Below are 16,349 nucleotides of genomic sequence, written 5' to 3' on the forward strand. Positions count from 1 at the left end.
GTGGGAAATGATCCATTCATGGACCAGCAGTTTGAATAGGATGAGATTTTTCTGACCATTGTTAATATGTCGGTTGTTTTTCAATATTGCTGGTGAAGAAAGTGATGAGGAGCTTTCAGTGCTTCCAGTATTCATTCAGGAGGAGGGAGACACTACAATTTGTATAGATACAAGATAATAGTAATATTGGCAAGGCATAATTGCTGAATGGCTTGAGCTTATAAAGCATCCTTGTGACATGTTCTGTTATATTAGACTAAGATGGAAAGCAAGTACTCATGTGGTCAGAATTTGCTGTTTGTCTATTGGAATAGACATAAATGGTGAGGATTAAGAAGGGGACTTCTACTTTGTTTTCTAAAAAAGAATATATTATAAATAATCTGAAGCTCAAATGCTAAAATTGCTAGCATTACTTAATTCAGGGTGGCAGATACTTGATTTACAGATTACTCTGTACTTTCTGAAACTTTTTTCTAAACAAAAAGCATTTTAAAAACAAGATGATTGTTATTAATCTGAACACAAGCTTTTGTTGATAAAAATGGGTAAATTTAAAGAAAACAAATTGAGTAATACAGTCAATTGTCCAGTGTTGTTTTATTATGGCCCTGTTAATCTGATCTTCAGTTGGTGGTTCTCTAATTTTTTCCCCCTTAGTCAACCTGAGCCATTCTGTGTTTGCTTGTCCTTGAAAGTCTCCAAGGAGGTGGAGAAATAGAAAAATTATGTAGTTAGAAAAACACTGTCAGGAGGGGTACCTGAGTGTTTCAGTTGATTAAGCATCTGTCTTAGCTCAGGTCATGATCCTGGAGTCTGGAGATTGAGCCCCATCCACATCAGGCTCACTGCTCAGCAAGGAGTCTGCTTCTTCCTCTCCCTCTGTTCCTCCCCCCACTCATGCTTGCTCGTGCTCTCCCTCTCTCTCTCCCTCTCAAATAAATAAATAAAAACTCTCAGGAGATTCTGAGGACTCTCCCCCACCATGGATGCAAATGTTTAACAGTGTAATTGTACTTCTTCTAAATCTTTTTTTTCATTTTTGGCATATCTTTATTCAGGGCACCAGAACTAGCTCCTCTGAAAAGTAAAATGATCTATGCAAGCTCCAAGGATGCAATCAAAAAGAAATTTCAAGGTATGGATTAGATTTACTTCCAAATATTTAGAGGTGTGGAGAACCCCTGGAATGGGGGGCTACATCTTTTCTAAGAAGCACCTTATTTCCTTTGAAGAGCCTTGGTAACAAAGAAGGCAAGTGCTGCCTGTTTTGAGGAAAACCTGGAAGGTTGAACCTAGCTTTTAGCATGTCTTCTGCCTTGTGCTGGTCACCCTGGAACTGAACTACCTGTCTAAAAACCTTATTCTCTGGGCTGTGTGTGTAGAGGGGTGGAGACAAAAAAAAAAAAAAAAAAAAAAAAAATCCTTATTCTCTAGACAATTGCATGCATATCACTGTATCACTTGTTTAGGCTGGTTTTAAATTAGTTTGGTATGCTGCCGAGTTTCTCACATAGCATATGGAGATTAATTGGTTTACATTGGCCATACTACATAATGAATTTATTATTGCCTGTGAATGTGTTGACAAAACAAAGTTGCAAAAAGGAAACATTCATAAATGGGAAAGGATACTCTTTATCTCTAGCTTTACTTTGGAATGGTGTGATTTTAGGTAACTGACTCATACCCTCACCCCTTGAATTGGCCACTTACCTTTGACTTGCCATGGGGTGATTGGGATCCTGTTGAGATGGCCTGACCATACACTTACTGCCTCCACCCAGGAGGAAGTGTTGGTATGATGGGAAGAGCATGAGGCAAATGCCCCAAGGCCTGCACTAAGGGCTAAGCTTGTCACCTAACTGCTGTGTGGCCCTGGCCCAAAGCGCTTAACCTCCTTGGGCCCTGATTCTCTCCTCTATAGAATGGGAGGCTTCATCTGGATTGTGTGAACTCAGTTTAAGAGGTTGCCCCACCACTTTCCTTGCCATGGCTTGCTCCAAACCAGCTACTGAGCAAGCCAGGATCAGAGGGCTTGGCCCAGTGTAGTTTTTGTTTTTTACTGCGGCTGGTTTTTATATTCCTGTAGTAGAACAGGTTTGCTCTTGCTTGTTTTACTTTAGGAAAACAAAAATTCTCACTTCTTTCCTTCAAGCCTGCTTCTAAGATGAGGCCTGTCAGAATCTACATGCATTTGGGTTGACGCTGGGCAGCGCCCCCTCCCAATCCCCCGCCAGAAGTGTGTTCACCAGTTGGTTAACTGATGTCTTAACAGGACTCCCCAGCATGCCACAGCGCAAATGAGAAAGGTTGGCGGTGGATCCCTCACCATCCTTCTGTGTTGCCTTTCAGTAAAGGAAAGGGAATTGCTATGTAAACTTGACCTGATGACATAAAAGAGGGTCACCTTGCTGCTTTTTTTCCCCTAGAGAAACTGTCACTAGCTTTCTCCAGTCCAAAAACTGTGGTCCAAAAACTGATGTGCTGTACTTTCTGCGGCTTAAGAAATGGTCTTAAAATTATGGAGGATCAGAAACATTGCAGCTGTTTAAAAAATAGCAGCTGTTTACAGAGAAGCTAGTGTATGTCATTCCCTAAATGAGCTCATTCTGCAGTGAGGTAATGTAATTTTTCTGAGAAAACCATCAGGAACACATTTTACATCATTTTCATTGTGATAGATTTCTTAAATATGTAGTATAATACCACTGGAGAGCTAGCTTTTCTAGAGCAAAGGAGATGCCAGTTGTAAATACTCTTATTCTTCAATACATTGACTAAAATCAACTGTTCAATCAAAACATTGAATTTTACATTTTTTACTTCTATTTTAAAAACCAAGAAAATGACTAGACTTAGTTTTTTAACTTTTTAATGAACCAAGGAATAGGGGAATCCCTGGGTGGCTCAGCAGTTTAGAGCCTGCCTTTGGCCCAGGGCGCGATTCTGGAGTCCCGGGATCGAGTCCCACGTCGGGCTCCGAGCATGGAGCCTGCTTCTCCCTCCTCCTGTGTCTCTGCCTCTCTCTCTCTCTCTCTATGTCTTTAATAAATAAATAAATAAATCTTAAAAAAAAAAATGAAGCAAGGATTAGAAATGTGTGCATCATAAATTTTTTGTAGAAGTCAGTGTTCACAAACTGAACAAAATTGTGGTTTCTTGATTTAACAACCAGTACTCCAGAAGTCTCTTCTCCTGCCCCTCTATCTTCTCTTGGTCCTTCCACAGGGGAACCAGCACCCTGGCTTCTAGCAGCATAAAATAGCTTTGGCTGCTTTTCTGTTATACAAATAGAATCATTCAGACTATGCTTTTATGAAGTTTGGCTTCTTTTAGTCAGTGTTCTGTTAGTCATTCATTTTGATGCATGTAGTTACAGATTATTTATTCTCCTTACTGTGTAGTATGTTCCTCAGCTGTTCAATCCATATTAGAACTGGTGTTTTAAAATAGTTTCCTGTCATAGAGAAATAGGTTGCATTACTGCTATAATTCTTAAACAGAATTGTTGTTTTTCCTCCCTAGGCATAAAACACGAATGTCAAGCAAATGGGCCAGAAGACCTCAATCGGGCTTGTATTGCTGAAAAACTAGGTGGATCCTTAATTGTAGCTTTTGAAGGATGCCCTGTGTAGACCATCATTCAGTGCCACAAATCGAAAGCTTCCATGTGTAATGTTATCCTCTTGCTATATAAGTAAAGCAACTATGTTTAGGCCAGGGTCTCACTGAGGGGGAGCTGTCTTGTCATCTGTTAAAGTAAACTAAATATTCTAAAACATGTGCAGATGGCCCTAAATAAATCTAAAATATAAAGTGTTACTGGTGTGAAATTAAATTCTTATTGGCCAAATACCTGTTTTGATGAGTTGCTTGTAAAGGTTTTTGTTAAACTCATGATTTTTAATAGTGCAGTTCACCAAACAGTACAAGGGCCATATGAAGAGAATTATTGCATCTTTGTAACCTCAGCAGTTACTTTGTTTCTTTTGCTTAGAGAATTGGTCATACTCTGGTTATATTTTGGCCCAGATTCTTTATTCTCTCTTGAGCTAAACTGCATAATGGAAAACAAATCTCCTTACCACGTGTAACAGCACTAATATACTAACTACAGTAAGACTAAGTCAGGCAGTCTTTTAATTCTAGCATATGTGTGATGGAGACTGTCTCAGAGCTGTGCACACTTCTAACCAGCGCTGATCTTGCAAAGCACTATTTTGAGCACGCAGTTGGAGTACAGGAAGCAGCTCCCTGCACCTGCAGTGAGCACTCCACTTGGTAGCTGGGAGACTGTTTGGAGAGTGACCTTGCATCTTGGACATAAAATCATGGTGTGTCCTCAGGAGAATGTGCAATACCTTTGTTATTATAATGCAGATTAGGGCTCCACTGTGATCACAACACTTCGTTAATGAAGATGATAAAATGGCTTAGTGACCAGCTGGGGCACCTCACCTGCAGCATCTCTGACTGTCTCCTTCAGAGTCATGTGCTTCTGGCACAGGAAAGTGTGGAAGAACCTTGAGTCTATGTCTACACCGGGGCCTGGGAGAACTTGCTCATTCCCTAGAACAGGTTGTTGAATGTCTGTGGAACAGGGAGCAGGGATTGTGGATGACACCCACAGGAAGCCACTACCTGATGACACTTGGAAGTGATTGTCTTTAACATCACAGGCATGACACTTTGAACGATATAGAGAGGCACGCAGTTGAACTTAGAAGTAGCAGTATTGGCTTTATGTAATAAAGGAAGCATTTTTAACTTACCTCTTGTGTAATTATTCACATGGGAATTGGGGATGGAAGGACTTTGCCTTCCATAAATGAGATGAGGTCTGGAGGTTTGGGTATTTCAGACGATTAGAGTTAAGGTCACAGTTCCTTCTTCCTCTTTTTGAATGAGGAAGTTGGTATAAAAAGGTTGGGAATCTTTTCCTTGCTCCAAATTTGTATCCACATTCCAGGCTTTTATCTCCTGATTTATTTGGGAGGCAGAAAAGTTATACTTTATCAAAATACTTCTCTTAAAATTGTCTAGAAGACAGTGTTGGCTGTTGGCTTACTGATAGGCTGCTGTCATTCTTTCATCCTGAATTTTTGATTTTCTCTACTGCAAAGCAGTGCTTTCAGCAACAGTGTATATTAAGAGGCCTCCCAAGAAGTGTTGCAGGCCGAGGCTGCCTTACTCAAGAATCAGCCATGTAGATAGAGCCATGTATTTGGTCAAGGAGTTCTAGAAGGAGGAAGTCATCTTCTGTGACATGTGGCACTACTTGTATAACCACCACTCCCTGCTGGTGTGTGTGCATTTGCATGTGTGTGGAGGGGCGTGCTGGGGATGATGAGAAGTGGGAGGTGGGAGAAGGATGCATGCTATGGGGAGGATTTCAAACAGGGTACAATGGTGTAAGAGAATCTAAACATCTCCCACCACTCTGCTCTTACACCAGAAACTGGGAAGATGCTAATAGTTACTTGTATCTCTACCTAGGGGAACTTTTGAGACAGTCTTACTGGATTCCTGAGGTTGGGGCCTAAGAATCCTGCTAACAAGGATGCCAGGTAATCCTGATGCAAAATCAGAGCCTCAGCTAACACTGGTGACGAATAAAACTGCAGGTTATACTCTTTCAGCAAACATGTTTACAGTTTTACAAGTGCAGACACAGTACAAAAAAGCATGTCTGCGGAAGGCTGAGTGAAGGTTTGTCTACTGATACTCTTGCCCTGGGAAAGAAGCAAATAAAGCCACTGCTAACAAATTCAGAGCTTGACCATGAAGTTTGTTATTTCAGGTAATATTAATTCCCGAGAAAACAGCACAGTGACTCAGATAATAGAATTAGGCTCAGTCGAGTGGTTTCCTTTTTTTTTTTTTTCAGAACTGCCCAGAGTGCTGGCTGGTACACACATAGGAAGTGCAGTCTCTGTGTCTTGGCTGGTTTTTTGCCGTTTGGAGTGTCAGACTGGATATGCCTAGGGACACATCACTTTCTCATGATTTGGGCATTTCAGAAATATAGTTTATAGTCTCCAGACCAAGTTCCAGTGGGGCTGCAGCTCCAAGAAGGGTCATGATAGTTGATCCCTGGGATCCACACAGGGTTAAACTGTGTGGGTCCATTTATAATATGTGGACTTTTTTTTTAATAGTGCAGGACTAGATATGTATTTCCCTCATGATTTTAACATTTTCTTTAGCTGTATTTTAAGAAAACCGTGTATAATACACATAACACAAAGATGCATTGATCTGTTTGTTACTGGTGAGGCTTCAGGTCACTAGTAGCCTATTCGTTTATGGGAGAGTCAAAAGTAACAGACTTTTCACTGTGCAGGGTGGGGGCACTCGTACCCCTAACCTCTTGGTTGCTCAAAGATCACCCACCCTTGCATTGTGGCTGTGAGAGGGTGAAATTCCAGTTAATGGGCTGTGTGTGGCTGGCCGTCTGTCCGGGGGCCCGCCTGGGAGATTTACAAGCCTGTAGCCATTGCCCTTGGCGGGCAGTACAGAGAAGGAAGTTGCCTAAGGTCACACAACTTGTAAGCGGCGGGACTGGGACCACAGCTTGGGTCTCTCTTGTTGCGGCCCTTAGCTATTCCCATTATACTCCAGGGTTCTTTGTTTCTAACATCTGGAATTCTAAGGTTAGGTCTTGTTCAATGCCAAGGATGAGGCTGGAACTGGGGCAGGAGAGGAAACCGTTCTTTTGGGCTTCTAATCCTGTGAGTGAATCTCAGAGAGAAGGCATTTATGGAGGGTGTCTAGTGGTTTCTAAACTCTTGTGTTTTTGCTGCCTACAGGCCAGGCATCCTGGTGTTTGTACATTTTACTGAGTATCATGCAGATGACCAGTGAAGCTGTCAAAATAGCTGCTGCTGGCGTGATGGGGTTACCAGGTCTGGAGATGCTATTCATGGGCTGCGTGACCCTGGAGCTTCGGGTCAAGTCCAGGAGCCTCTGAAGGGCAGGGTAGAGACTAGATGTTCTCAGAATTCTCCCAGCTGCACTGTTGGGGGGTGTTGGGGGCAGGGGCCTCTGTAAAGCCAGGCCTAGGGGAGACCGGGGCCTGTCCGTTGACAAGTATTCTAGCCCAGCCGGAGCGATTCTTGCTTCCACGCTGAACTTCAAAGCAAGGGACTGCAGGAATGGCCAGGCCAATGAGCCAGGCATCTGTGCCACGTTGAGGAACACCAGAGGGGCCTATCGACCCCCTGTTCTAGCACCTTCTGAGGGCTCTGTCTTCCCCAGCCTGACCATGGAACCTTCCCAGGAACGGCAGCAAGGGAAGCTGCTTAGCAGACTTGGGTTCCCTCTGCCGAGCCTTGAGGCTGTGTGGCACCTGCTGGGGCAGGTGGGGCAGACGGATGATGGGCTCTTAAGAGCTTGAGCTGCAGGTCATCTCCAAGGTGGCATTTCTGGAGCCCCACGTCAGCCTCCTGAGGTCCCACAGCCTGCGTCGTGCTGGCCTTTACCTCCTGACAGGTATACCCCAGCTGGTCTCTGCCATGTAGTCCGGGGAATGGGGCTGGAGCCAGGACCTGGGGAGCAGCTGTCACCGTGTAGCACCCAAAGGCAGCAGCTCGGTACCCCCAGGCCTCTCCCCTGCCTTTCTTGCCCCAAGGCACCCTTCTTCCTGTGCCTTCAGTTCTCAATTCTGTGGTCACCGTGGCAGGGGGAGAGGAGCGGACTAGAAATGTCAGCTCACAGGGCTGCGGTGACGCTTCTGATGCAGGTGTCTGGTACACCCTGACCAGAGCCCCGTACCACTGGCCTTGATGGGAGAAGGCGTTGTGACCCCCTCCACCCCCACTAAGGCCAGTCCTTCCACACGGAGTCCATGTTCCTCATGCTTGGAGCACATGGAAGACACAGTAAGGGGGCCACAGGTCGGGGGGACTTGGCCACTGTTCGTGGAGTCCATGGACTCCAAAACTCTTCCCCTCTGGCTGACCCCCAAGGCTGAGTGATGCCTGGACACAAATGTTGGAGGTGGGTTTGAAACCTGCCTTGTCTTGTACTAGGTGAGCTTTCACTTTCATGGGGATTCTTTGGGGGGAGGGGGAGCAGGGTGTACCTCTTGTGGGGACCAGAAGGTGTCATGTGAGAACCCAGCACAAGGCTAGGCACTTGGCCGGCATCCAGTATCGTCACTTACTCCCGTTAAGTCTCCTGCGTCCCAAGTCCTGTGGGCCTCCCCTCTCCACTTGAGCCCCTCCAGAGTTCTGGAACAGGTATGATGGTCTCCTCTCGCTTAAATATCTCATGGCTCCTACTGCCTCACCTGTCCAGATGCCTTGTCCTTTGTAACCTGGCTCCACAGGGCCTGCTTGCCCTCCCCCCCCATCCCCACACCTGCTTTCCCCTGGGTCTAGAGCCCTCTCCTCTCCTGACAAATGCCTCCTGCTCTGGGGAACTCCAGCTTAAGCTCATTTCCTGGGGAGCCTCCCCAAAATTCCCGGCACCCTGATCCCAATACTGTTGCAGCACGGGCGCCACACAGCATGGTTGGGTGGTCCACAGATGAGGCACTCCCCAGAAGCCGAGACCAGGTCTTGCTCATGCAGATTCACGGGCTGGAGGCTAAGAACACGCTGCCTGGGTCTCCAAGACCCCCATGCCCCCAGCCCAAGAAGCACACTGCTCGGGCCCCCACAGGCACAGTGGATGTGAGGGTCGTGGCACCTGTGAGCCGGCTGCTCCAGCTCCGGACCATCCTCTTGAGGCACAGATGAGCATCTGAACCCCAGCCAGGGCACAGATGCCTTGTCTGTTCACAGAGCTCACCTCACATGACCACCTAGGTCACCCATGGCCTGCTCAGGTAACCTCAGATGCTCAAGGGTGGGGGCATGGACACCTGGCCACCAGGTGCCACGGCCAGATGTGCTAGGGAGAGCCCAGAAGCCACGAGCCTCAGAGCCCAGGACAGCTGCTGATCTCTTGCCTTCAGGGAAGCCAAGCAGCACACTTGTTCCTTCCCCGAGGAGCCTCCTTCCCGTGTTCCTCGGGCCCCGCGGCAAGGTGGGGGAGCACCAGCGATCAGACTAGACGAAAAGCGCCGGGCAACAATGTTGGTTTTAATGGCATTAGCATCCAGGAAGTCACACATCAGTTCTTGCTGGCAACTTCCCCCGGGGGTGAGGGGCTGCTGCCTCCCCGGCTGGGCTGGGCCCCTCCAGTCTGCTCCACAGCCCTGGAGACTCACCACCAGGCCGCTCACCTCCTGACCCCCAACCCAGGGAAGAAAACAATTGCACTGATTGACATACAGATACCCAGCGTCCCGGCCTCCCCAGCACATACCCTGGGGTCTGTCACAGAGCTGGTAAGGGCTTTGGCGTCTGCTCGGTGGTGGTCCAGGGCTGGTCCTGGGGAATAGTGTTTATCAAATGTGACAAAGGTTCTTTTACAAACAGGGGGTCTGGAAGGTCTATTTCTGTGATTCTAAGAGTCTCTCATGGCTTCTCTCAGAGCTACTGGAGGTTGGGCCTGGATAACGGTGTGTTGGTTGGTTTATTTATTTGTAAGGAATGTGTAAGGCATTTTGGTAAGTTGAATGGTAACTTCTTTTCCCGAAGAGCAGACTCAGACAGAAGTGCCCTCCTTTGAGCTGCTGTCATCCTGTGAACAAAGGTGGGCAGAGGGAGGGAGAGGCTGAGGCCAAGGAGCAGAGGCAAGCGCTCACCCCTGACTCCTGGGGACCTCCAGTCCCGAGAACACCCAGCATGGCCAGCCGGAGAACCAGAGTGGAGCAGAGGACACAGGAGAAGAGGGAGGTCCCTGAGCTTGGGGAGGACCCTGGCACTGACAGATGGCTGTCAGTGGGGCAGGGAGGTGTCAGAGATGCACCCCTCACCCAAGGGAGCTGTGGAAGGGTGGATGCTGGGCCCAGAAGGCTGTGTGTCCTGCTCCCGGCTTTCAGGAGTCTGTCCCCAATACCTCCCGCCCCCAGGCCTAGTCTCCTGTCTGCCCTGCACCCCAGGAGTCCTGGGACCCCCACCCCAGGGTCATGGGGGAGCCAAGGCTGTGGGCAGGGCCAGGGCACTCACTGTTTTGTCCAACTGCTCCTGCAACTTCTTCACTGTGTCTCTCTCCTTTGCCAGCTGCTCCTGGGTGGTCTTCAAAAGCTCCTGCAATTTGGTGGCAGCATGTCCCAGGTCACTGGTTAGTTTCTTCTCTTTTTCTAGTCTCTCCTGGGGATCAGAGGGGTCCAAGGGGATGAGTCACCATGTGGCACACAGCAAGAAGACCACCTGGCTGTGCCTGTGAGGCCTTGGTGCCTGGGAACTGGGCGTCCTCCAAAGGTGTGAGGATGTGGTGCCCTGCTGCCCCAGAGAGGGGTCTGTGCTGCGGCTACCAGCTCAGCCAGGAGCATTGCCTGTGACACCACGGACGTCCTACGGTGCACTGAGGCTAGTGTGACAGAGCCACACTGACTAGTGGCTGCCATGTGTGACACTGGAGTTTAGGGAGCCTGCCCCCCCCATCAAGGGGCCTCAAGATGGCTCCTCCCCCTCCCACGCCAGACAGCAACCTAGGAAGCTGGGGCTGCGCAGCTGGTGGTGAGCCCAGGGGTGGGGCGTGCGTGTTGGCCCCCCTTTCCTGACCCCACTCTGGAGCAGGAGCCCCACTTCTACCTTCAGCTGTGTGGCCTCCTCTGCTGCTGAAGATTCCAGGGGCCCTGTGCTGCGGAGCTTCTCCAGCTCGGCCTGGAGCCGGCACGCGGAGCTCTGAGCCTTGGGGGGGAGGGCAGAAGGGTGTGGGCAGGATGCCAGACGCCCCGCAGGGAGAGGCGCGGGTTCAAGGCTGGGTGGGGGGGCAAGCGGGGGCCGCACGCACAGACGCCAGATGACCCACAGTGTAGCCACGGATGGCCCAGCAGACCCCCCCACCCGCACCCCCATGGCCCTGATGCTGACGGCACTGACAGGGCCTGACCTCCTGGAACTCGGCCGTGAGCTTCCTCCGCAGCGCCTGCTCGTCCTCCAGGGTGGCCTCTGTCCGCTCCAGCTGCGTCTTCAGCTGCATGGGAACACCACCCCCAGACTGTGGGAGGCCACGGGGTGGGAGGGGGGCGGGGGGCTGGGGACCTTGGCTCCCGCACGATCTACCTGCTAGCTCTAACTAGAAGCCTCTCCCTGCCTCTGGCTGGCTGGGGAACCCGTGTCTGCCCACCTGCAGGTGACTGTCGCTCCCCAAGCCCCACAGTGGGGAGATGGTGCCTTGGCCCTGGGGATAGAGCTGGGGATGGAACACATGCTGCTAGGACCTCTGTGGCCCCCAGGCACCTTTAGCGAGGGCCACAGGATGAGGCTGCCCCAGAGCTCCATCTCCACCGCTGTGCTGACAGCCCTGGCTCCCGCAGAGGGCTCTCAACCACGTCCCTTGGCTCGAGAGTCTGGAGAGCCAGCACCCTGCCAGCACCCTCCCCGACACGGCTTCCTAACCGCAGGCCTGGCCACCCACTCCCCGTCACCCCTCCCACACATGCTGTTAGGATCCAGCGGCTGATACCTCTCTACCGGTTGCTTCCCTTGCTCTGTTCTGGGGCTCCCTCCGGACCCAGGGTGGGGGTGGGGGGCAGGAGTGGGCGCTGCCTAGCTGGGCGGAGTGGGGGGGGAGGCCTGCACCTCCCTCCCAGGTGGGAGGGGGCCACACAGGCTGTTAGTGACAAACATCTGGGGCCCGGCTCACCGCCCTAACCTCGACAGGGTCCTGCTCTGCTGGGGGGGCTTCTGGGGGGGCAGCTGGGGACCCAGCTACGTCACCATCCTCTACGTGGCTCTTCATCTCACTCAACTGCTGCCTGACCTGAAACAGGAAGGGGTCGGGGTTTGTGCCAATCACAGCTGGACACACGTGCGCACACACAGATCCCCCTCAGGAGGACGGCAGGTGCTCTATGGGGGACCTGGTTTGGCAACCGTGACCTGTGTCAGAGTCCCCATGCAGGTTCCCTGGGGCGGGGGGCCGGCACCATGACCCCTCACTTGGGCCACCCCTGTGCTCTGCCCTGGGTGCCCTGGAGGGGGAGGCCGGACGAGCCGCAGGGCTCACAGGGAGCTGGACTGGCCTGAGCCTGGGCCCCGAGCTCCCATTGCCCCGGGGGATCCAGGAAGGGAAGCATGAGCACTGGGCCTGGCAGCTGCGCACCCAGCTGGGAGCCCCCTCAGCATGGCCGTCGAAGCCTGCCCCAAACACCGAATCGGTGCACACCTCCCCCCATCATGCTGCGTTACCTCTGACAGGGTGGAGGAGCACCACTGGCCAAACCCCCCCACCCCCACCACTTACTCACCAGGGCGAGCTCATTGCTTTGTTTCTGGGCTTCACTCTTGGCTGCATCCAGCTGAGACTGAGACTCTAATAAAAGTTGCCTCAACTTGGAGAGGAAATGGACCCAGGCGATGAGGAAAAGGAGAAAACCAGTTCCTATGAGTTAGCACCCAACAGACAAGCTAACAAGACACATCCAGTCACCCACCACCCAAGAACACGACCGAGCAGAGCAGGCCAGGCAGGGGCTCCTAGGCCTCTCAGAAAGTTTGTTTTTTTTTTTTTGAAGACTTAGGGAAGACAGAGTTCACTATGTGCCAGGCTTGGATCTTTCTTTACAGACTGTCTTGTAAAACAAGCCAAAAGTGTGAGATCAAACCAGCATGGGCCGGGGGGAGGGGGGGGTTGGGGGGAGTGTAGGTCAGTGCTTTCTGCTTCTGACCAGTCAAAGCACAGTGTCTGATTGAAACCCTGGGTGTCCCCAGGCTGGGGAGAGAATTCCCATTGTCAGGCTGACCTGGCTTCATGCCAGCCTGTCTGCGGGGCTGTCGCTCTGCAATCTGCCCCGTGCCATACACATCCTCCGCCCAGCTGGCCCAAGGCCTGAGAACCCAGACTCTAAGCTCACGTTAGCCAGAGCCAGGGGAGGACGAGAGACTCAGGGCGGTCAGAGACCCCACCAGGCAGACTCACCCCCGCCACCTCCTTGGCGTAGCTCTGGCACTCAGCGCTGGCAGCTGCCATGTGCTTCTCCAGCTCTGCTTCCAGATGTGAGGTGTGCTCCCTCACCTGGACACACACATGTACATGTCAGAGGCCTCGAGCGGGGCCAGCAGGAGTCAATGACCATGGGCCACAGGGTGACGGGGCGACAAGTCTGGCTGCCCTGGGGTAAGGGCTGGGAGACCACCCGTGGCCTGTCGCCTGCAGGCCAACCAAGGACAGGCAGAGACAAGTCCCTGGCAGCAAAGCACCTTCCCAAACTCCAGCTCTCTCCTGGGCCAGACGTGTTCTCATGCTTCACAGTGGATGAGAGGAGAGCTTTTCAATTTCCTTGCTGGCCAGGGGCACCCTCTAGGAAGCCAGGGCTGATAGGGTGTCTGCAGGGAGCACTGGGGCCACCTCGTACCCATCCCACAACATGGCCACTACAGAAGCCACAAAGCCCCAGGGTTGGGCACATTCCACACAGGCCCACGGCTGCCTCAGGCCCTCCGAGCCTGTCAGTGGCTCTCACAAAGGAAAAGCAGGACTGACAAGACCCCTTCACGCCTCTCAAGACACGCGGTCCACGAAGGAAAAATAACTCCAGGAGCCCCTGTAATGAGGAGAGCAGCCCTGGGAGCAGAGCCCCGCACCTACCTGCTCTGAACTTTCAAGTTCTCCTTTTAGCTTCTCTACAATGTCTTCGAGATGTTTCACTGTGACCCGTGACTGCCAAGCAATGGGAAGGCCCCATCAAACACCAGCCCCTGGAAGGGGACGGTCCCCAGACCCAAGTGGGATGGGCCCCCTCCCAGGAAGCCCAGTGGTGCCCGCCCACCTCAGGTGTGAGGTGGTCTTCCTTGGGGTGTAGGGGGGCTCTTAGGGCAGAAGACTCAGCTGTCCTCCATGGTCGCACTTTAGGCGGCATCACCAAAACCTAGCAGAGTCACCTCCTGTCTCCCAGAGACCCATGTGACTACCTCATCAGCTTTCCCCCTGGTTCTGATGAATTCTGACCTCACTGTAAGTCACTGGTAAGTTGTATTTGAACTCCTGGGGAAGGGGGAGCCCCCAGAGTGACACCTGTGTCCTTGATCTGGGGCAGGGTCTCAGGGCCCTTCAGGTACCTTCTGAAGCTCCTCCTCTGTGGCGCTCACTTTGGCCTTCCACACCTGCTCCTCCTCCTCCACACTCTTCTGCAGGTCTTTGAGCATGCCCTCCTGGAGGAATGGGACACTGAGGCGGGGCCCTCTCCTGGACACCTCGCCCCTCATGAACACAACTGCAGCCACCTGTCCCTTGGCTTCTATGGGATGGCTGCCTGGCTGCCCAGCTCAGATTCTGTCACAGTGTCATGTGGGGAGAAAGGTGGGCCTGTCCTGGAGGTGGGGGCTCGGGCCAGTGTGCAAAGACTATGGGCCATGCCAGGGAATGAGGTCTGTGACCCAAGAGGCCATTAGGACTCTGTCTCCACTGGATTTGCCACCAGCATGGCTCCTGAAGTCACAGAGATAGTAGCTTCCAGCTGGCCAGCAACCAAATGCTCACCTCTTCTTTTCCCAGTCTGTTTCATGTCATCACTGTCTTTGCACCTCCAGCCCCAACCCCGCAGCCCAGGACTCTCCTCAGCTCAGAAGCAGTGAAGGTCTGAGCACCTCACTCAGCCCAAGAAATAGGGCCCTGGGGGGCAATGACTTGGCCAAAGTCACATGGAGCCAGCATCTAAGCCCAGAGCTCTTTCCCCAAGGGCCCCTGGCCTGCCTCCTGCCTGCAGGCTCTGGAAACTCTTTCCCAGCAGCCCCCCTGAAGGATACCCAGCTCAGAGCCTGGGTGAGGCCCCGCCCCTCACGCCCTACCGTCTCTGCCAGGATGGTGCGGTACTGGTCACACTCGGCCTGCAGATTGTTCTGGGTCTCCTCAGCCTCCCTCAGCTTGGAAGCCAGGTCCTAAGGGCAGAATGGGGCTCCGGTCGGCCAAGCACAAAGGTTTTGCCCAGCTGCCCAGTAAGACAACTTTGGGCACCCTCTCCTCCTGGGACAAGGGGAGGGGAGCAAATGCGACAGCGGGGACCTCGGCAAGGGTGTGTGTCGCCACCCGTGCTTACCGAGGACGGATCTGTGTCAGCCGGCCGCTGCTTCAGCAGCTCCGGGCCCTTCTCTCGGAGTTCCTGCAGCCACTCGGTGTAACTCTGCAACAACATGTGCAAAGTGGGGCCCACAGACATTCCCCATGGGTAGCAGGGCCCCCGGGAGCCGCCTCGCCTCCTACCTGGGGGGCTGAGCTGGAGAGAGCCGGCAACAGGGCCAGCAGGGCCTCCTTGGTCTGGGCCTCCGTCAGGCTGAGCTGCTTCTCGGATTCCTCCTGCAGGCACGGGGAGGGCGGCAGTCAGCATGGTTTAGGGCTACCAGGGGAGCGGTGGTGGAGATGCCTGTCCCCACCTCAGCTCTTAGGGGAGGGACAGGATCAAGAAGCTGGTGGCTGCCTGGGGCTGGTGGGTTGGGGGAGGGCTCAAGCTCAGTGGCAGTTTCTGGTCTCCTTGGCCTGCCTGGGTCAGCTTTGAGAGCTCTCGGCTCTGCTGGATGGAGATGGCAAGCTGGCCCATGTGGCCGGTGCAGGCTCCTGACACCCGCCGCCGGACCCCACCCACAATCAGTTCCCAGTGTTAGAGCTCTCCACGCAAGTATGCGCCCATGCATGCGTGCAGACCGCCAAGCTGCTGTGGGGGCCACGGAGGCAACAGAGGGGGAGGTGCTTTAGGAGCCACCACACAGGGGCTCCCGCCAGCCAAAAGGGGCAAGGATCAGCAACCCTGCTCTGCGAAGGGAGGAACCAACCCAGAGGGGTAAGGGGGCACGTCTCCTCTGAGGCCTGACTTGCCCTGGCTGGGCTGTGCCAGTCAGACCCCAGCCATCCTCCTCAGGGCTCCCATGCAAGGGACTGAAGAAGGACTCAAAGGGCAATAAAGCGAAGCCTAGCACAGCACATGTGTCCCTCAGGGCACACAAAACCCCTTCCACAGACCCCGGGGAGGCTTCCGGCTAAAACAAAGTCTCATCTCATAACCCAGCCCTGGCCCTGCTGCTGCCCCACCACGATCGTGCCACGGCCAGAGACCCGAGGGTGACATCATAGCTCCGACTGGATTAGAGCCTTCGAGTGGTGTTCTGGAATGTGCATGACAAACAGACGCCCAGCCTGACCACAGCACCTACTTGACCTGGACTCAAGTCTCCGAAGAGAACCCTTCTCGGCTCACCCAGGGATGCACACAATGCTGGTGGCCAATGTGGGCAGCCTGCTGTGGATCCCTGACCTCATGACCCCTGTCAGGCCCCCCGATCTTGGGAATCCAAGGC

At 52.7% G+C, this 16,349-nt stretch overlaps 2 protein-coding genes across 11 annotated transcripts in view; one reads left to right on the forward strand and one right to left on the reverse strand.

Moving 5' to 3' along the window:
* The window catches only part of DSTN (destrin, actin depolymerizing factor), a 37,442-nt gene extending 32,668 nt beyond the window's left edge, over positions 1–4,774 (forward strand). For all 3 annotated transcript variants that reach the window (XM_072736463.1, XM_026002377.2, XM_072736464.1), the window contains exons 3-4: positions 1,062–1,138; positions 3,529–4,774. In XM_072736463.1, coding sequence (XP_072592564.1) covers positions 1,062–1,138; positions 3,529–3,638 — 187 coding nt within the window. In that variant the 3' untranslated portion in view covers positions 3,639–4,774. The remainder of the gene's footprint in view (positions 1–1,061; positions 1,139–3,528) is intronic.
* A 4,295-nt stretch (positions 4,775–9,069) lies between these two features.
* RRBP1 (ribosome binding protein 1) overlaps positions 9,070–16,349 on the reverse strand; it is a 64,353-nt gene continuing 57,073 nt past the window's right edge. For 2 of the 8 annotated variants that reach the window (XM_072736454.1, XM_072736453.1), the window contains 12 exons: positions 15,262–15,354; positions 15,098–15,181; positions 14,850–14,939; positions 14,121–14,213; positions 13,651–13,722; positions 12,982–13,077; positions 12,311–12,394; positions 11,716–11,823; positions 10,951–11,034; positions 10,650–10,748; positions 10,062–10,205; positions 9,070–9,633 (listed from right to left, as the gene is read on the reverse strand). In XM_072736454.1, coding sequence (XP_072592555.1) covers positions 9,598–9,633; positions 10,062–10,205; positions 10,650–10,748; positions 10,951–11,034; positions 11,716–11,823; positions 12,311–12,394; positions 12,982–13,077; positions 13,651–13,722; positions 14,121–14,213; positions 14,850–14,939; positions 15,098–15,181; positions 15,262–15,354 — 1,083 coding nt within the window. In that variant the 3' untranslated portion in view covers positions 9,070–9,597. Of the gene's footprint in view, positions 9,634–10,061; positions 10,206–10,649; positions 10,749–10,950; positions 11,059–11,715; positions 11,824–12,310; positions 12,395–12,981; positions 13,078–13,650; positions 13,723–14,120; positions 14,214–14,849; positions 14,940–15,097; positions 15,182–15,261; positions 15,355–16,349 lie in introns of all 8 variants that reach the window. The other 6 variants (XM_072736459.1, XM_072736452.1, XM_072736456.1 and 3 more) reach the window with 4 other exon arrangements.

Source organism: Vulpes vulpes, chromosome 14 (assembly GCF_048418805.1).
Source record: "Vulpes vulpes isolate BD-2025 chromosome 14, VulVul3, whole genome shotgun sequence".
In the NCBI taxonomy this organism is placed as follows: domain Eukaryota; kingdom Metazoa; phylum Chordata; class Mammalia; order Carnivora; family Canidae; genus Vulpes; species Vulpes vulpes.